The sequence below is a fragment of the Gigantopelta aegis genome, chromosome 8 (assembly GCF_016097555.1).
Source record: "Gigantopelta aegis isolate Gae_Host chromosome 8, Gae_host_genome, whole genome shotgun sequence".
Lineage (NCBI taxonomy): Eukaryota > Metazoa > Mollusca > Gastropoda > Neomphalida > Peltospiridae > Gigantopelta > Gigantopelta aegis.
Window position 1 is genome coordinate 38,386,758 of NC_054706.1, and position 15,173 is coordinate 38,401,930.

General features: G+C 38.9%; 1 protein-coding gene across 1 annotated transcript; it reads right to left on the reverse strand.

Annotated features, from left to right (window-relative positions):
• Positions 1-2,065: 2,065 nt before the first annotated feature.
• On the reverse strand, positions 2,066-3,190 carry LOC121379313 (beta-1,3-galactosyl-O-glycosyl-glycoprotein beta-1,6-N-acetylglucosaminyltransferase-like). The gene is given in 2 exon segments (XM_041507877.1): positions 2,066-2,398; positions 2,400-3,190. Coding segments are annotated over 2 exon segments (825 nt in total). The 5' UTR covers positions 2,922-3,190; the 3' UTR covers positions 2,066-2,095.
• Positions 3,191-15,173: the final 11,983 nt, after the last annotated feature.

Consider the following 15,173-nt stretch of genomic DNA (forward strand, 5'->3'; position numbering starts at 1 on the left):
TTGGCCCTGCAAACTGCTACGCTTATCCAAAACAATATTGTAAATAATGCACATGCTTTGATTAGAAACTATTGACTGAAAGAGCAAGTGACTGACTGTCACTATACAGTATCGCGACTTCCGTAAAATACCCCCCCCCCCCCCCACACACACACAAAAAAACACTAAAAAAAACAACTAATAATATTAGAATTTTTTTTATAATAATAAAATAATAATAGTAATATCGCGCAGTAGTTTGCTTCAAATTTAAGATTTTATTTTAAGATAACTGAACTTCTTGAACAAAACCGGTTTTCGTGAATTCTGATATTGTTTCGTTTAGACACTGATCTACATTGTAATGAAATTAATCAGTGAAGCATCCTTAGTCTAGTGATCTACACTTTTACCTCGAACTTTACTACTGATGGATTTATGAAATGAAAACAAAAAGGGTTACATACCTGAAAAATCAACCCGCGGCCGTGATAAATTAATAGAATCTAATTTACTTGAACAAATTAAACTCCACAATTCCTTTTTAACCACTGCAGTAAAAACCAGAATATGACATTCGGCAAACATAGAAACACAAAACTGCACTGGACAGAAATTGAGTTGTCGAGAGCGACGCACCCAACGATTGGAAAACACTGATCATAAAACAGCCTCTCATCTAAAACAGCCGGAACACAATGATAAAATCAATGATAAAATCTGAAAATATCCTAAAGAAAAGGTCCGGCTTCGTATACGTCAAGAAAAGAAATAGAAAATCTGAAAGTTAATTATTATGGCAAGAATATTAAAATGAAGCAGTTTCTGGGCGTGGCACACACTCAGAACCGTTAGTTCATTTCTGTTGCTGTTGTTGTTGTTGTTGTTGTTGTAGTTACTTGTTTATATAAATAGTAAATAAATGTTTATGGCATTATTATGTACATATATAATATTTATTTTACAAAGTTGTACACAAAAATATAGAAAAAACCCAAACCTAGAAGGTAGACTAGCCAAATCCGTATTTATAGTTAAATATAACCGTATTTATAGTTAACAGTTATATTTATGCACGATGCACAAGGAATCTGACAATATTTTTTTGTTTTATCCCATCGATTGACTTCCTTTTATTTAACGGCATCGGTGGCGTCGTGGTTAGGCCATCGGTCTACAGGCTGGTAGGTACTGGGTTCGGATCCCACTTGAGACATGGGATTTTTAATCCAGATATCGACTCCAAACCCAGAGTGAGTGCTCCGCAAGGCTCAATGGGTAGGTGTAAACCACTTCCACCGACCAGTGATCCATAATTGGTTCAACAAAGGCCATGGTTTGTGCTATACTGTCTGTGGGAAGCGCAAATAAAAGACCCCTTGCTGCTTGTCGTAAAAGAGTAGCCTATGTGGCGACAGCGGATTTCCTCTAAAAACAGTGTCAGAATAACCATGTGTTTGACGTCCAATAGCCGATGATAAGATAAAAAAAATCAATGTGCTCTAGTAGGCGTCGTTAAACAAAACAAACTTCACTTTCAGTATAGGGGCGGGACGTAGCCCAGTGGTAAAGCGTTTGCTTGAAGCGCGGTCGGTCTAGGATCGATCTCCGTCGGTGGACTCATTGGGATATTTCTCGTTCCAGCCAGTGCTCCACAAATGGTGTAACAAAGGCCGTGGTATATACTATCCTGTCTGTGGGATGGTGAATATAAAAGATACCTTGCTGCTAATCGAAAAGAGTAGCCCATGAAGTGGCGACAGCGGGTTTCCTCTCTCAATATCTGTGTGGTCCTTAACCATATGCCTGACGCCAAATAAACGTAAATACAATGTGTTGAGTGCGTCGTTAAATAAAACCTTTCTTTCTTTCTTTCTTTCGGTATATATTAAATATTAGGATTAAAAATTGTATTATGCGAGCCTCTGGCTTTTAAAATAAAAAGAACAGCAAAACAGAGAACTAATAATAATAATAAATGAATAAACACACAAACACAACCCCAAAATGCCAACCCCCCCCCCCCCCCCCCCCCCCCCCCCCCCCCCCCCCCCCTCCACCCCGTCCCCACTGCCAACAAAAGAAATCCCAAGAAACAAACGAATACAATTTATACTCACCGTTTGGATATCCCTCTAACGTCATTGGCACCATTGTAAGCCTTTAGTATTCTCACCATGTCCAAATTCGTCTTCAGTGGGAACTCTTGTGCAGCGAGATTCATAAAATACTTCCACTTCCGGTACTTCCACAGTTCCTGCATACAGATTAGTTCCGGTTCCAAAACGGTGAATGTTCCCCATCTAACATCTACTGATCGTGACGTCAGAAACACATTACTAAAACAGTTTGCAATGCCTTGAACAGCAGCAGATATGTTAGTTGAAGCCTTTTTATCCACATGAATACAATAATAGTTTCTGTGGGCGATAAATGGCGCGTAAAAGACGTTCAAATTGGCTGACATCTTTAAACATAAGAATGCTGAAAGCTATTGGGAAGTTTTCCTCTTCTGACGTCATTGTTTTAAGGATGTAGCCTCTTTTTAGACGAAACGCGTGACAGTCTTTAGCTGCTGTTAAGAAATAAGAATCAGGAATAGTTGGTCGCTTGACATTCGACATTAGTTTTTTTACTTCCTGTAGAGTAACTTTACTTCCGGCTATCAGCCCGCTGCAGTTGACAGTAGTGACGTCACGTTGCGGAATAATACTATTTTCCTGCAACTGTTGCTCTTTGAAATTGTCTTTGTGCTGAAATATGGTGTTACTAAAACGTACTTCAGAATTACTGCTTGCATTTTCATGTAGTCTTGAAAGACTTTTTAAAATACTAGACAATTCACTAAACCGAGTTCCATTAAGCAGCAGAATTCCTGATACACAGAATAGAAGAAAGTAGCAGAATGTTCGTGAAAGTCTTAAAGGTAATACAATCGCCATTGAAACCTAAAAAACCCAAAAAAAAAAAAAAAAAAACTGTAAAAATCCCACACACACCTTACAAAATGGAGAAACTGTCTTATAGTAAAGAAAGAAAGAAAAAAAGAAAGAAATTTCTTTACCGACACAACTAGACCACATTGGTTTATCAAACATCGGCTATTGCAAGTCAAACATTTGCTAATTGTGACATATATCCTGAGAAATGAAACCCGCTACATTTTTCCATTAGTAGCAAGGGATCGTTTATATGCACTATCCCACAACAGGATAACACATACCACGACGTATGATCTACCAGTCGTGGTGCACTGACTGGAACGAGAAATAACCCACTGGGCCCATCGACGGGGATCGCGCATCACGCTCACGCTTTACCACTGGGCTACGTCCCCCCCCCCCCCCCCTACAAAGAAAGAAATAACTATTTTACTTAACAACATACTTAACGGAAGGAAATGTTTTATTTAACGACGCACTCAACACATTTTATTTACAGTTATATGCCGTCAGACATATGGTTAAGGACCACACAGCTACTGAGAGAGGAAACCGCTGTCTCCACTTCATGGGCTACTCTTTTCGATTAGCAGCAAGGGTTCTTTTATATGCACCATCCCACAGACAGGATAGTACATTTGTTACACCAGTTGTGGAGCACTGGCTAGAACGAGAAATAGCCCAATGGGTCCACCCACGGGAATCGATCCTAAACCGACCGCGCATCAAGCGAACGCTTTACCGTTGGACTACGTCCCGCCCTATACTTAACGGAATGCTTAAGCAAGGCTTTTGGACTGGAATGCATATTCAACGATATATAATGCACATTATTGCCTAATATCAACAAGTATATTATTATATTTAATTAACAAAACAGTTAAATGTGACGGCTATTAGATAAAACGGGCGCAGCCATGTTTTTTCCATTCCAGTGAATACTCCCTCTGGCGAACTGGTGGTTACGTAATGCATAACGCGTATCGCCAGGAATGTGTGTTAGAACTAGAGAAATAAATCTACCTCTTTTTCTTTCTTTTGTTGGCGGGAAGATAAAATATTCATGCATTGCAATGGTCTGTAACAATATACATCTCAGTAAGCCAGCAATAAGTATATATTATTTTTTCAATACAAAATAAAACACCATTGTCAAAGTGGCGATACAACAAGTCAAAATAATTAAACCATGTTTTTTCCATGCATTAACCTTCATATGGAAACGATAAACGGAGTGTTTTCTTAGATAATTGGTCTATTTTGTTAGTTGCCTCTACCTGTGTCGGTTCAGGACCCGTCTGACACCCAACCCACTACAAGCTTCCTGGATGGTACCGCGAGTGTGTCAAGGGGGAGTTCACTACTACCTTCCAACTGCCAGGCCCCTTCATCTCTAAGAGTTGGAGACCAACACCATTTGGTCAGGGGCAGTACCAGTTCCAGTATGTCGAGAAGAGTCGCACCTTCTACTTGGCGTCTAGCGGAACGGTGTGTATCGGCAAGGATTGCTGAAATCAGACATGGATAATCCAATCGTCCATCGGATTATCAGGCTGATACTTCCGGAAGATTACCCAGCCTTACCTCGGGGAGAGTGCCACACTGACCTGCCTCACTGCTTCCCGAGGTTCCGGGCCGATCACCCCAACATCTCGCCATGAGTTCCGCCAAACCTATCCTAGGACACGAACTTCCTTTTAGGGGACCGGCCTCGGTGGCATCGTGGTTAGGCCATCGGTCTACAGGCTGGTAGGTACTGGGTTCGGATCCCAGTCGAGGCATGGGATTTGTAATCCAGATACTGACGCCAAACCCTGAGTGAGTGCTCCGCAAGGCTCAGTGGATAGGTGTAAACCACTTGCACCGACCAGTGATCCATAACTGTTTTAACAAAGGCCATGGTTTGTGCTATCCTGCCTGTGGGAAGCGCAAATAAAATATCCCTTTCTGCCTGTCGTAAAAGAGTAGCCTATGTGGCGACAGCGGGTTTCCTCTAAAAAACAGTGTCAGAATGACCATATGTTCGACGTCCAGTAGCCAATGATAAGATAAAAAATCAATGTGCTCTAATGGCGTCGTTAAATAAAACAAACTTTACCTTCCTTTTGGGGTCTTAGTTGGACTTTAAATCCTTTGGCCGTGGTTCAAATTTGTATATTTTTATTTTTTTGTAAACAGTCCGACACACTTTACTTTGGCAGCCCGTCTAAATTGCTAAAATCACCCTAAAAACGTTTTGGCCGAGCATTCTAATATTATTTTTTTGGATTTTAAATTTTATCCAGACATGAGTCGAATGTAGCAGCTCCTTTTGGCTTTAGGTCCCTTGACCTAACTACTAAATTCGTATTCCAAATTCCGCCCACCTTAAACTCACCCCCACCCCACGGCCCGGACCATATAGATCGGACTTTAAACTTTTAGACCTCCGTTCAAAATTTTATGTCGAAATTACTTCTGTTTTTATTATTATTAAATAGTCCGATCCTTTCTTCTTTCTCTTATTTATTTTTGGACTGTCCTTCTAAAATGTTCCATATAATATAAATATTCGGCCGAGCAGTCAATTATTTTTATTTTTGGCTTGTAACTTTTTATTTATTTATTTGTTTTAATTCTATTAACTTTTTTTTACTAATTGCTATGTTAAAAAATCTGCCCATTTTCAACTCTATCCCACCCCCCCCCCCCCCACCCCCACCCCCCACCATCCCGAGTCAGGCCACCGATCATATCGTGTTCGAAACCCTAGTGATATATATGGGCACGTTAAACTATAGTACTGTCGGAAATAGAATAAAAAATGATTTTCATTAATAATTTCTTACAGACAAATAAATATTTTGTAAATATCTATTTAATGATAGTCTTCCTAATTTAGCATTTACTTGTTTGGGCTCTCATCGATGTACAAGGTGGTGTGTACTCTTGAAATTAAAAGAAAGATGTCAGTAAACAGGTGATGTGTGCACTTTAATGGAACAAACTTTTTATTTAAAACTGCACGTTAAAGGGACACACCCTAGTTACGTTTATTTGTTAACCATTACGGCGTTGTTTTTCGCTATTAAACCCCATTTTTCACAAATTAAATTGCACTTTACTTACATTTTATTATTTAGAATACACATTTCCATTCACCTGAAGTGCTTTTTGGTAATCCTGATGTTTGTAAAACCACGAAATGTATTTTTTCACAAGACGTGTTGTCGAGAAAAAACCGTTAAGCAAGCGAGGTCCAATCTATTTTTAGAGGGGATATTTCCATTTCAATGTCACAGACGTTGGTATATCACGTGACCGTTATCATTATGGTTCGGTTTGATTAATCGTGCACGGTTCGGCAATCAACATCCGATTTGTTGTTGTTCATTTGTGAGATTTTTCTTCACAGTTCGTGAACATTTTCAGTAACAATAAAGTTCAGACAAGTAAGTGTCTCAATACAAAACGTTACAAACCCTTAAAACCAATAATTTTGCTAAGTCTTACGATATCTGGAGAGGGGATACAACCAGGACAGAACAGTTGGAACATGTCCAGGAGAGGTGAAAAGAACGCACCCCAAGTCTGTGAAATTTGTCGTGACGTAGGCATTGTTGTGCTTCGAGCGACATCTACCGGTGACATCAGAATACTAACTTTCAAAATTATTTCAAGCAATTGGGACATGGGGATTCCCATGGTATTTATCGATATAAAACCTGCTTTTTCACTCCATTTGATAAAAACGTGATCTAAGTGTGTTGCAGGTTTGTAGATTAACCAAATTATAATTTATTTTCGCTGGATGGAACTAGGGTGTGCGGCTTTAACTGAGTATTTTGAATTGCAGCAGAAATTATTAATTATGATCAGCATATTTAATGAATATAAATTCAATATAAGTACATCCAAATTATAATTTATTTTCGCTGGATGGAACTAGGGTGTGCGGCTTTAACTGAGTATTTTGAATTGCAGCAGAAATTATTAATTATGATCAGCATATTTAATGAATATAAATTCAATATAAGTACATCACAAATTTACACAATCTTGCAACCATAGTTATATATCAGCGTCTGTTTGTGATAAATATTCTGCATTAAGCATGTATTTTCTACTAGAAGATAGAAATATTTTGTTAGAATCATTTATGGGCATATAGTTGAAGGTGTAGTCTTTAAATTTTAAAGCAAAATGTTGTTGTTGAGGGTTTTTTCAATAGCTGTAATTATTAAACTTAGAGATAGCACCTTTAGTACATAGCACCTTTAACACCGATATAATAGATCACACACAGAATGGTTCTTGACATTTTTGATCAAAAGTTACTTAGAAATGTCTATACATATTTTGTTTTGGAGAGGGGTAGGGGTAAACCGTCATCAGAGACAATCCCTGACATATTGCAACAGCAATGAAATTGACACAATGCCATGTCGATAAAAATTTGTTATAGTCTGTTCCAATAAAGTGCACAAATCACCTATTTTACTGACATTTTTCTTTTAATTCTAAGAGTAAACACCACCTTGTACATCAATTGGAGCCCAAACAAGTAAATGCTAAATTATGTAGAGTATCATTAAATAGATATTTACAAAATATTTACCTGTCAGTTTAATATGAAAGAAATAATCAATTTTATGGCTATGCCATCACGGTTTTTTTTTCGTCTTGAAACGAATTTAATATAAAATTTTGGAAAAATATCCGCCCGGTCCCCCCTTCCCCTAACCCTAACCCTAACCTTAACTCCAACCCTAACCCCAACCCTAGCCCCAACCCCAACCCTAGCCCCAACCCCAACCCCAACCCCAACCCCAGCCCCAACCCCAACCCCAACCCTAGCCCCAACCCCAACCCCAACCCTCAACCCTCAACCCTCAACCCTAACTAAAAATAATAATGGAGGGGACCGGGCGGATATTATACCAAATAATATCATTTACCAAAGATTTTGAGTTATAAGGAAAAACAAGTTGGATTAGGCCATTTACCTGAAAATACCATGCTATCGATAGCTGCCAATTTGAAATAATGACATCACTGACGTCATCGATTTCTAAGCAACAATACATAATTACTATAGATAGGCCATTGTTAACTGCCATTTGCTACCTCAGAGTCATTTAGCGATTCAAAGAGGATGATTAATCAGTATATTACTTTTTCAGAATTCCAGATGTCAGAATCCGCCATCTTGGAATGGACCTGTGTTTTCACTTTCCAGTGCTGTTATCCCTATAGACGTTTCATGTTATTCTCTATAGTCAAATAGTACCACAAACACACGGGCGGAGGACCGCACCTTTAGTTGCAATTTGTTTGCATTCAAACTTTTTTTCTGTAGATTAACTGGCCTATAGTAGGCCTAAAATTATTAAATTATTGAATACTGAGTGCCAACTGTGACTTTGAATGAGTTCGCACTGAAGCTTTTCTTCTGGCCATTGTTATTGAATATAGAGTGCCCATTATGTATTTTAAAAATTGGATTCAGTTTTATATTTCTCGTTGTTACCACTTATGTTTTAAAAAGATGGTGACATTAAATCATTTCAATCCATAAGCCTCCACATAAATTCCCCCCCCCCCAAAAAAAAAAACCAAAAAAAAAAAAAAAAAAAAAAAATCACTTCAAATACCAACTAGCTTAGTGTCTTCCGATCAAAATGAGGTATGACCAAGTCATCCTGTTATTGCCGATATTCAAAATGGGGGTGGAGGGCGGGGGAGGTGGACACGATTTAACCCAGTTGGTCGAGTGCTCGTTTGGATCCATTCAACTCACTGGTTAAATGCAGTGGCATGTGCTCTCCTGTCTGTAGGAAAGTGCATATAAAAGATCCCTTTCTGCATTAAGAAAAATGTAGCGGGGTTTCCTCTGCTGACTATGTGTCAGGATTACCAAATGTTTGACATCAAATAGCCGATGATTAATTAATCAATGTGCTCTAGTCGTGTCGTTAAACAAAACAAACAATTAAAAATGTGTATTATAAAATTATCACGTTACTGACAATTTTCAGATTTTCGTGTATGGACCCCCAAGCACCATTTAACGACGTGACAGTCACACATTTAATTTTATACTGAAAATCTCCTGTTACTTATACTGACAAATCATGCCTCAATTAAATCATGTGTCCGATTTTATTTTGCAAGTCACGAGTTTTCTTTTATTTAAACACCCATTACCAAATTGTTAAACGTTTTTGGCTAAGTATATATATATATATATATATATATATATATATATATATATATATATATATGCATGTAAGAAAGTATCTTACTGTTAAATATTCATTCATTCATTCATTAATTTATTCATTCATCCATTCTTTTTTTCGTTTTGTCTTGGCGTGTTTGGCCTTTTAACTCGCTTGTACTTAATAGGAAAAGAAAGAAATGCTTTATTTAACGACGCACTCAACACATTTTATTTACGGTTATATGGCGTCAGACATATGGTTAAGGACCACACAGATTTTGAGAGGAAACCCGCTGTCACCACTTCATGGGCTACTCTTTCCGATTAGCAGCAAGGGATCTTTTATTTGCACTTCCCACAGGCAGGATAGCACAAACCATGGCCTTTGCTGAACTAGTTATGGATCACTGGTCGGTGCAAGTGGTTTACACCTATCCATTGAGCCTTGCGGAGCACTCGACTGGGATCCGAACCCAGTACCTACCAGCCTGTAGACCGATGACCTAACCACGACGCCACCGAGGCCGGTCGTACTTAATAGGAAGTTATTTTGGCTTTGGCTGTTTATTCAGTAACGTACATACCTACACAGGAAACATTAATTATAACATTTACGGTCCTTTGAAGAATCCGTGATTAATTTCAGTAAAGGAGGAATTACGACAATGAAGCTCATTTAACGTACAAATAACGGCTCTATACGAAGACCATTTCCAGGAAAGTACCATAATGGCCCTAATTCAGATACTATTTCAAATAAGACTTTCCAACCATCATCCATCGAGACACATAAACGGTGACAAACGGCCAAATTAATTACTTTAGTATCGTCAATATGTTCATAAAAAAAATAGATTACTACAATAGATATAACTAAATTATTTTATAAATGTGTCTACTACTATTAGTAGAAACTCATTCTTCAAATCAGACTTCACAACATCTATCTAGCAATCATTAATTACATCCGCCAACCAGAATACAAATGAACAACATTTGCGTCGTTCTGTACCGCGAATAAAACTACATATAAAAATATATAACGTGTATGTACCTATTTACCTAGATATATACTACTCAAAAGAATTTAAGGGTCAAAAATTTATAACCAAATAAGTTTCAGAGTGTATTAGATTGATGATGTAAACTACACCAAAAATTTAATTTATTGTTCCATATTTACAAAAAACACAAATAAACGTCACTGTATACAAGAAAGTCACATGGTATGCTGTCAAAGTTGAAGGTTGTCAAACATGGATTTTACACATTAGAACATTCGTTTAATAGTGTGTGAATCCACCCCTGGCGCGAATACACTCGACACATCGTTGTCTCATGCTGTTGATCAGACGTCTGAAGAACTCTTGGGGAATGGCCTGCCACTCTGCCATAAGAAGTTGACCCAGATCATGAAGGTTGGCCGGAGGGGCATGGTTATCCCGAACTCTCCTGCCTAATTCGTCTATTGGGGCCAAGTCAGGCGAATATGCTGGCCAATCCATCAAGGCGATACCTTGTTGTCTGAGAAAGTCCGTTACCACCCTGGCGCGGTGGGGTCTGGCATCGTCATCCTGCAGAACTGCCCCGCCGCCAATCTGCTAAAGGCCTGGGAGAACCAACGGCCGGATAATCTCATTCAGATAGCGAATTCCATTCAGATTGCCATCCACCACATAGAGGGGGGTCCTGTGGTGGATAGAGATGCCGCCCCACACCATGACGCTGCCACCACCGAACCGGTGACGTTGTCTAACGTTAACGTCAGCGAAGCGCTCCCCAGGACGTCTGTAGACACGAACCCGACCGTCGTTGAACTGGAGACTAAACCTGGACTCATCAGTGAACATCACTCGACCCCACTGAACACGTTGCCACCGCAGATGAAGTGTGCACCAGTGACATCTGGCCGTTCTGTGACGTGGTAGGAGTGGTGGTCGAACAGCCTGGCGACGGCAGCGTAGATTATTGGCTCTCAGACGATTGCGTATGGTTTGATCAGACACTCGAGTTCCAGTCGCAGTCCGCAGATTGTCACGTAATCGGCGTGCAGTGGTTGTGCGTTGACGTAGAGCCATATTGGTGATTTAGCGGTCCTCTCTATTTGTAGTGCTTCGGGGTCTTCCCGAACGTGGACGATTTCGAACAGAATTCGTTGCTTGGTACCGTTGCCACAGTCGGCCAACGACACTCTGACTGACACCAAGTCTCAGAGCAACATTTCTTTGCGTATTGCCATCCTGAAGCCAAGCAATAGCCCTTCCTCGATCTTCGATAGTCAGTTGACGTAGTACCATTGTCGAATTTGGAGTGTGCATCGTACACGAACGCAAGCTCCAATTATACGGAAATTCAGCATTGGGAACATGGAATACACATGCAAAGCGTGCAAATGAAGCGCTTTGTGAAAAAGCAAGTTATGGGCACTTAGCAGACCTTTCGCTTTCGCCCTAATTTACGTGCAAATGTAAGCATGTTTTCGCCATTAGAACTAGTCGACAGTGTCAATGACAGTGGATTTTAATTCATTTATGGGTTGCTTAGACCCACTTTCGTCAAAATGGAACAATACCATGCGTGACATTATGGTCTAGCTAATATAACTGACATTCAGAAAATAATGTCGAAAATATCGTATGACCCTTAAATTCTTTTGAGTAGTATATATATACATACTTTAGTAACCTACTTAATAATCTCGGTACCTACATAATATTATAGCTAACTACTTACTTATATACGTACGTACGTACGTACATACATACGTGGCAAGTTGCGAGCGATTCGATGTCATGGGTTCGAGTCCCAGCAACGGCATGAAACAATTTGAGAGGTCAGAAAGGATTTAATTATCCGTTGCGCTAGTGCATTAATATCTATGTATGTAATAGTCCAACCCGACGTACATACAATATATAGATATTCACACATCGATACATATTAGCCAGTGATCGACCTCTAGCTTGTGGGGCCCCATGCATATGGATGTGTTAACGAACATTCTTTTTTAAGGATGACTGTAGTCCACAACGAATTTTACATTTTTAATGTTAGGCCTAGCGAATATTACACAATTGGCAGCTTGAAACCATTTACGTCAGTTCTACGCTACGCGATTTTATACAATTTGTAACCGTTAAGGCCTTTACACACTATACGCGAATTAGACAGGCGAGCGAGTGAAAAATATAGAACAAACACAAACTATACTGTGAATGCACACTGCACGCGTACGAATGGAGAGCGAGCGAATACTTAGGCGAGCGAATGTCAAAAATAGAATCAATCCTATTTTTTTCGTACGCGTTGACAATTCGCCTGCAACGTCATTTCCTGTTCCCGGTCAAGAAGCACGTGGTTAAAAAAAAATGGCACCGTCAACCAAAGAAAAGAAAAAGGAAGAACTGATAATAGCCATCAAAGAACATCGTGTGCTTTATGATAAAAGCAGCTGCAACTACAAAGATGCAGAACTGAGAGACAATGTGTGGCGTGGAATTTTCTACGGCGTAACAATAATGTCAATAGCAACATTTAATCATAATCATCCTCGTGGTCAACTTCGACTGTGACAGACGCCATTTTACACTGACAACTGAAAATTCGCACGAATATTTTTGGGGGGTTTTCGCGAGCAGTGTGCATGTACTTGTCGCTAGCGTCAACCCGAAATTCGCGCCAACAATCGCTCGCGTAGTGTGTAAAGCACTTTATACATCGATAAATTAGCAAAAAATGACGAATAATTCTTATATAAATGTTGGGGGGGGGGGGGGGGGGGAAGAGGAGGGGTAGCCACTGGTTAACTTATACGCCACAGACTATAGTTTATTTCAATCGTGTGGGTTTTGTTTTTTTAATTAGTTATTGGATGGTATGGCAATGGCGGCCTGGCCATCATCTAATAGCCGCCAGTCGTATGTCTAAATTGTTATCACACGTATGCGTGTTATTAGTATGTTATATAAAAAATAATAACGAATGATGTTCTCACCAACGGATGTGTAGGAAATTTTGTTAAAAAATGTTTAAATTTAATAAACATTCACAAACGATTTACCCGTTTATGAAGACTGCCCCAAAGAATCATATTATCACGTTTTAGAACCATCTGAATAAAAATTTAAAATTAAAATTTAAAAACAATAAAAGTTCAAAATTTCCAAAATATCTGTTGGTTTGTAGAGGGTGCCCCAGAAGGTCATTGTACCAAGTTTTAGAAAAATTCAATCCAAACTGTATAGTCCGTTTGCGTGAAAAAAGAACCGATGAATTGACATAAAACTATAATGAATAATGCATACCGTATATTATTAAATTTTAAACCCATGCCAACTCAAATAACATTTTAAAAAACAAAAACAAAAAACAACAATCCAATGTAAATAGTTTCTTTACAAATTATCATAAAAATGCATAGGCTTAATCTTATTTTACTATTTATATAAAACACACACGGTCCTATCTTTGGTATCGGTTTCCTGCACTATTGATTATTTCGATAGCAGTGCAGCAAGTTATAACATTCCGTCTTCAACCCTGTATTAAGAATGAGATTAATCTATAAAATTTGATGACAATTTGTTAAAAAAAAAAACTCAAACCACTTTCTTATTTACTCACCGGCCTCGGTGGCGTCGTGGCAGGCCATCGGTCTACAGGCTGGTAGGTACTGGGTTCGGATCCCAGTCGAGGCATGGGATTTTTAATCCAGATACCGACTCCAAACCCTGAGTGAGTGCTCCGCAAGGCTCAATGGGTAGGTGTAAACCACTTGCACCGACCAGTGATCCATAACTGGTTCAACAAAGGCTATGGTTTGTGCTATCCTGTCTGTGGGAAGCGCAAATAAAAGATCCCTTGCTGCCTGTCGTAAAGAAGAGTAGCCCATGTGGCGACAGCGGGTTTCCTCTAAAACACAGTGTCAGAATGACCATATGTTTGACGTCCAATAGCCGATGATAAGATAAAAAATCAATGTGCTCCAGTGGCGTCGTTAAATAAAACAAAACTTTACTTTACTTTTCTTATTTACTCAGAAAGTTTTAGTAAAACATGTTTTTTTGTTGTTTTTTTGGTATGGATTTAAAACTAAGTAATATGTTTTAATATAAGTTTTAACAGTATTCATTATAGTCACATGCCAATTCATCGCATGTCTTTTCACGCAAACGGACTATAGAAGATAGGACTTCAAACAAAAAGTTGAAACACCAAACTTGTATTAGAAAAGCTTCCCCGATACACGTCATAGTGGAGCTGAAAACTCCTTTATACAAAGACTCGATGTGTGAATGGCATTTGACATATCTATTTATTATCAAACACGGTGTTGTGTTGGGTGTTTTTGGCAACGACTTCATCTCGGTGACATACAGATGAGAAAGTTTTGCATGTCTAGCACCGGTTTGTGTACATCAATGTACAAACTCAACATAAGAGGTTCTAAATGCACCAAGACAAAACTAAAGTCCCTGGTTGTGCGTGTTGGATCTAATACCTGCAAGTAAGACTTATATAATGGCCCATACATAACGTACCCATAATCAAGATTAAATCTAAAGATCTATGCAGAGCATAAAATTTCAGTCAGGGTAAATGAAGCTTCCTACCAAATTTAGTTGCAAATGGATTCTGGTAGATGTGAAGAAATAGTTTAAAAGCATTTTTCCATGCAAGGCTGGTAAACTTCATTTCTCCCCAGGTACAAACAGGGGACCCAACATTTATGAAATTCGCAACGGATAAAACATGTAGTGAACTTTTCACATGTTTAGACTATTCGGCTATAGCATTTAGCAAGTAGAGATGATTTTTCAGAATTTGCTTAGTTTTCCCCATTTAGGCCCTGCCTTTCAGGCCCCTGGGGTACCTAAATTTATTTGTCCATGTGCCAAAATTTGGTCTTTATACAAAAGATTTTAAAAATTGATTTTCATTTTATTTTATTTTATTCTCCCCACCCCCTTTTGTGCCCCTGGTAAGACAGAATGACCAAATTCACAATTTTGTTTCTCAATTGGTCGAGGAAGCTTGCCAACAAATTTATA